Source organism: Frankliniella occidentalis, unplaced genomic scaffold (genome assembly GCF_000697945.3).
Source record: "Frankliniella occidentalis isolate FOCC.00 unplaced genomic scaffold, Focc_3.1 Scaffold50, whole genome shotgun sequence".
Classification (NCBI taxonomy): Eukaryota; Metazoa; Arthropoda; class Insecta; order Thysanoptera; family Thripidae; genus Frankliniella; species Frankliniella occidentalis.
Window position 1 is genome coordinate 1,588,764 of NW_026267180.1, and position 6,050 is coordinate 1,594,813.

Genomic DNA, 6,050 nt, shown 5'->3' on the forward strand with positions numbered 1-6,050 from the left:
CTTTCCCCCTCCCCAGGTTGTGATGAAGACGCAGTTCCGGGACCCGCACGGCCTGCTCAACTCGCTGCAGAGCGTGGCCCAGCACGAGGACGTGTTCTACACGCTTCTGGACGCGGCCGAGAGCTTCGACACGTGCATGATCCGGCGGTCCCAGTTCCTGACGGAGACGCAGCGCGGCCTCCTCATGCAGCTGGCCACCTCCCCCCTGCCGCTGACGCAGCAGGTGCGCCTGTACCTGCGCCGGCTCCTAGGCGCCCGGCTGCCCGAACTGGCCCCCCACCTGCCGCTGCCCAAGCTGCTCCAGCAGTACCTCACCTACGGGATCAGCTAGCCCCGCGGGACCGGGGCAACTCAAGTATGTACTGGAAACTTATTGTGATAAAATTGAAAAATTCTGGCAGGGCTAGTGTGGCCAGAGGCATGCAAACGTTGTGTTCGACAGAACACTGCAATGTGATGTGTAAACCTAATGCACCACCAGACCAGATTATCATCGTTAATTTTGTACCTAAAGTAGATTGTTAGTTTTAAGTTCAATACATGGTATAGTGATATGCAGACTATTTTTTTATCTTTGTATGCGGCAGTATGACTTGTATTTTTGTATGGTGTCAAGTAAAAGCTTGCTAAAGAGAAGTAATGGTGTACAAGACAAATATCTTAAGTTCCCAGCAATGAGTCAAAGTCAAACCGATCAATTTTGTCTTTTTTTTACCTTTCAAAGTTGTCTTAGTCCAATAAAACTAATTAATGAATGTGTTATAATGTTACTGTTACCTCTCCTCTCCTTAGTGAGCCAGTGGGCACAGTGCCAGAATCATTCCGGATGCAAAATATTGCATAGAAAAAACAAACGAGACTTCTAGCTTCACCACAGTTATTGTATATTGCATGCTGTCATTCAAGACACTTACAAAATGCATAAATGTTTTGATATGAGAGCTGTGAAATATTCTCTTAAAAAGACACACAAAATTTTCTCTTAAATTCAATGAAGAATACACATACACACAAATTAGTTGGCACTCTCTAAAGGGTATGGCAGAGACAAGCCAAAACTAAATACACGATAATTGTGCAAATAGCAAAAGTTTTTACAGGGAAAACCAGGAGAGAAAGAAAAGTTGTATATTAGTGAGAAAGTATGTTGTTTTATCAAAACAACTTCTTTCATTAAAAACAAAACAATGAAACAAGTTGAAAGATGATGATGTTAAAAAGAGCAACATTTCACAATAATGAATGAGCTTATAAACAAAAAACAATGAGGGAAGGCATTTTTACTTTCCTGAAAAATATCACAATTGGATTACATTCTATCCAAATTAACCAGTCAAACATGAGGTCCAAGGGTCTCTGCTATAGGGAAATTTCCTACTTGTTCTTATAGCTGTGTAACTTATACTGAGACATAATATACTGATAATACGAAAAAGGAACAAAAAAACATGTGCTTGTACTCTATTATCACATTCACAATACTAGTTCTGAAATTTGTTGTCAGAACATATAATCACACTGTCAATTGTACTCTTCGACACTTACTGTGCCAATGCCATCTGCCAATTCTCAGATACATCATGATAAACTTTTTAGGTACTCAAAAATTATGACTTAATAGACAAGTTACACAAAATTAACCTGCTACAAGATCAAATTACATTGAAAAGTGGTCAAGAAGCTGGAATAATATTTAATCAGTTAACAACATAAAATTTAGATCTAATACTTTTGACCACCAACACAAAACTACCAAATGTCTAGAAGGTCATAAAATATCCATTTTCTTTCTGACTAAAGTCTCTGTCTATGAACAACTGGGTCTACACATAACAATTATCTAATGGGTCCTACTGAATCAAAAATTGAAGTACACTGTAATTATTTTTCTATGAGCTTCATAACATCCATAACACTGGATATGCTTTTCATGAACGGATCAAACAGACGTTAATAATATCTTAACACGTTCCCTGCGGCATGACCACTAAGTAGTCACGCTCCCATGTTAAATCATAGGGACCAAAAATGAGCCGCAGGGAACGTGTTAACAAGTCACTGTAAACCTGGTGACACAATAAATATTAGATTATAATATAATAAAAATAAAAACAAAACAAAACAGTAATAGGACCCTGGAAATATGTGTCCCAAATGGATTGACTAGCTATGATGTACATGAGGGCCTATATTTTATAGCTACAAATAAATCACACAGACCAGGTAAAGCATCTACATAACATTAAAAACAAGACAAAGTACACTACAAAATCATTTTAAATTAGAAAGAAAAGACAGACTGGTCTGGTTAAATCTCGGTCCCAAACTTCGTGGCATATGAAGGTACTGTTAGTAGAAAAACAATAATACCATTTTGATTTCACATTAATCAGGTGCGTACCCAGGCAAAGGGCACAAAGTTCATGTTTTCATGAGCACATCTCCAAAGGCCCTTAATAAGATGCTTGATGGGTATACAATTTGCAATACAATTTACCCGCAAATATGCAAAATGTCTGATATGACCATGACGCCTCTTATAAACATCCTGGGAAGGTGGCTGACTTCAATTCTATAGACTAGAATAAATAATACTGATGGATACTGGAAACCAGATTTCCCAGGATAAGTAACAATCAATTTAATACTTTGACTAAAAGAAAAAAGTTGCTTTAAGTTGGAAAGTGACACAAAGGAGAACTTGAAACCTCACTCAACTAGCTGCGGGAGCATTCTTTCTGAGAGCCCGATCTCTTTCAATCTCTTGCATGTGAGCTCTTCTTCGATGAGAAAAGCAATTCCCTGAGCTGGCAAAAGCTTTCGTACAGTACGGACAGCGATATGGTCGCAGGCCATTGTGTTGATTTAAATGGAACTGTAAGAAGAAATCATAAGTAATTTTAAAATCTATTACACCCACACTTGTCACAAAAATATTCACTTATATAATTTACCTTCAAATCTTGATTACGTTTAAATGATTTTGTGCAAATGTTGCAAACATGTGGACGCTCATCAGAATGAGAAACAAGATGAGAGCGTAGGGTGCTCTTTGTTGGATACACACGGTTACAATGAGCACAGGGAAATGTAGTAAGCTCTGAATGAGATTTTTGATGTCGAATTAAATTAATTTCCTTCTTAAACCTGGAACAAATTAAAATGTAATCATCTCCTGGAGGGAACTAATTGAAAGTTTCAGTTATAGAGGTTTAAAATAATTACTCACACCCTGAGGCATATTTCACAGGCATATTTGTGATCAGTTTTGTGTGTTTCTAAGTGGGTTTTAAATAAACCTTTCTTCATAAGGACCTTCTTGCATATAGGGCAGGTATAGGTAATGCATTTAATGTTCTCTGATGGTAATGATTTCAAATCACTTCTCTTTGAGTTCTTGTTTGCATTGCTCACTTTTTTCACTCTTTTCAGGGTGAGAGAAACTGCTTTGGTTACTTCCCTAGCCACCTCTGTATCCCCTTTACTTAACTCTCCAGAGTCAAATCCATCTTCCGCTTTGGTTTCAGGACATAACTTGACTTGCGTCTCAAGTAAAACTGGAGGTCCTACTTCTGGTACTTCATTTGCGTTAGGCTTCTGTGAAATATCTATATCATTATTAACAGAAGACTGTGTCAACATTTGTCTGGAAAAAAAAATACATTCCAAATCAACTTAGTGATTTTTTTTTTTGATCAGTTAGTTATTACTAATCTAGCTAATAATTCTTACTTTTCTCCATTGAGCTCACTTTCAGAGTGGGTCTCAAGGCAAAATGACGGGGTTGTGCCATCAATCCCTTTTCTGACATTGGCTTCTTCTCCATTCTGCACAAAATTATTGTTAGCACCACAACTGGAAAAATAATAATACATTGTTAAAATCAAACTTAAAGCTTCTTTGAATAATTTTTACACGTTGAGTGCGGCGCCAAAGAAAAAAAGGATGTCCCAGGAGCTGAAGGCTTTCGGAAATGCCATACATTGGGGCCCACAGTGAGGGTCACGTCGCCCTGTGGGACATAATGTGTTGGGTGACCCATGCTGTGGCTCTCAACGCACTCAACGTGTTCACTAGTCTTCAGTCTTGGCAATAGCTTACTCTGATACAGGGTCATTTTCATCAATTTGATCATCCTCTAAAAAAAACATAGGATCAACCTGAACCTCCATTTCAGTAACTTCTTGATTTGTTAAGGATGCCACAGTATCATTAATAATCACTGGTTCAGCCACATAGTTTTTCATGAATGATTTACAAATATCTGTGGCAGTTAAGGGCAATTCCTTTGCTATTTTTGATAGATTATCTTGCACTTTCAGGGCATTAATAGCAAACCTGAAACGAAAATTAAAATGTGAATTTGAAAAGGACATAAATTCTAACTTAGATTTCATAAGTACTAACGAACAGTGGGACACACACCTGTGCATTCCTTCCAGTTCTTCAAAGCAGGACGCACAAATTTTCTTTGGCAGGCTGTCGCTTGGTAGCACCTGAACACAAATAATTTCAACAGTGGCCCAAACAATTTACTAAACTAAAAGATTCATTTAAAATTTCAAGACAAGAGAAAGGGAAGCTAAAACAATCTAATCTGAAAAGTGACACTAACGAAGATTGATCATAACAGAATGAAGCAGTGAAATCTTGCGTACCACCAGTGCAATTACAAGTTTTATTTTTATTTTTTTATGTGGAGGAGGAGAGGGATTGTGAGTTTCAAACCAAATTCAAATTAATTTACCTGAAAGTGTAAATACAGTCGGATCTTGGTCTCCACCTGCCGCCTCTTCCCCTCATCACAGTAAATGTACAGGCCATTATCGGTTGTTAAGCCGCAAAGTCGGCAGAGTAGTGGAAATCCAAGCATGGTAAATAATTTGATTAGCACTGAAGAGGCACCCGACGAAACGGTACACAGGTTTGTACTCCGCCCATCTTTTTTTTTTCGTTAATTACAAAATCGTAAATGTAAGTGGCTGTCGATGTCGATGTCTGCTGCGAAGCGTCGGACTGTCATTGCAGACGACGCAGACGCAGGTAAACAATGTGCCCCAGTGCAGTCGACACAGTCCGACTCAAAAGAATGGCAAAAAAATTAGCAATATGAACCGATGACATGTACTTTTGAATCAAAATTTCTATGAAACTTCAAATCACAATGGTCTTTTATTTTCATATTGAACGATCATTGATAAAAGCTGCCTTTTCACCTCCATTTTGTCGGTTGGTACATCATTGTTGGCAACAGTGGTAGGGGAGGAAGTATGATGATGGCGGTCTTTTCGGACGTAATGCGATCATTGCATCAAACGCAGAACGCAGTTAGCCGTCAGCAATGAGCTCCAAAAATGCACCCATGAGCACCGATATTTTTCAATCAATGAGCGTCTATAACAGGCCTTGGTTAACATGCTGAAAATTACTGTGTAGGATGAACGGGACCATACTCATGATTCATAACATGAATCTATATTGGATAATCATTCAGTTTAATATAACGCAGAGTTAAAAACATGTCTATGCTTCAGAGCCCCACGACAGGGCTGCTCTGTTGGCTTCCCTCGCTTTCTTGCTCTTGTTCATGAACCACATGGAAGGCCCCATGATGGCTGCACCGATCAAGATACCGATGATAATTTTCTCCTGCAAACGCGTATCCAACTCACAGACAACTTTGCGATTTTCAAAACAACTTTGCGATTTTTAAAATTAATTTCCTTTTTACAATCGAACCGCCAGGAAAAATGCCGAGAAAATGCACTATTGACCATATTCCGTAATGGTCGTTCCCTGTTCCCTCACCATGAGGGGTATGCGCCGCCTCGGCAATGTAGCGTGGACCATGCTCCTCGAAGGCACCGCAGGCGCAGGCGCCGCGTTACAGCTGGAACTTCCCTGGTTGTAATGCCACATCTATATATATATATGGCCACAGAATAAAGAGTTGTAGGACCGCAAAAACGAGAGCCTTCGTATCTTGTATAGACCAACTGAACACCGCCTCCTAGATTGGGCGTTACTCCCCACCCTTCCTACCTCACCCC

The 6,050-nt window shown here is 39.3% G+C and overlaps 3 protein-coding genes across 3 annotated transcripts in view; 2 read left to right on the plus strand and 1 right to left on the minus strand.

Annotated features, from left to right (window-relative positions):
- The window catches only part of LOC113206394 (ankyrin-2-like), a 31,204-nt gene that overhangs the window by 10,792 nt on the left and 14,362 nt on the right, over positions 1 to 6,050 (plus strand). The window lies entirely within an intron of this gene.
- Positions 15 to 755, plus strand: LOC127749367 (uncharacterized; the record flags this gene model as incomplete). The annotated part of the gene is given in 1 exon segment (XM_052267339.1): positions 15 to 755. A coding segment is annotated over 1 exon segment (317 nt), but the record flags the coding sequence as incomplete, so codon positions are not given.
- On the minus strand, positions 861 to 6,018 carry LOC113206395 (zinc finger protein Gfi-1b-like). Its single transcript, XM_026422468.2, has 8 exons — positions 5,809 to 6,018; positions 4,748 to 5,649; positions 4,426 to 4,496; positions 4,102 to 4,338; positions 3,733 to 3,855; positions 3,230 to 3,646; positions 2,955 to 3,147; positions 861 to 2,875 (listed from the first exon to the last, which is right to left on the minus strand). Exons 2-8 carry the CDS (start codon positions 4,871 to 4,873, stop codon positions 2,714 to 2,716), a joined length of 1,329 nt encoding a protein of 442 aa, XP_026278253.1. The 5' UTR covers positions 4,874 to 5,649; positions 5,809 to 6,018; the 3' UTR covers positions 861 to 2,713.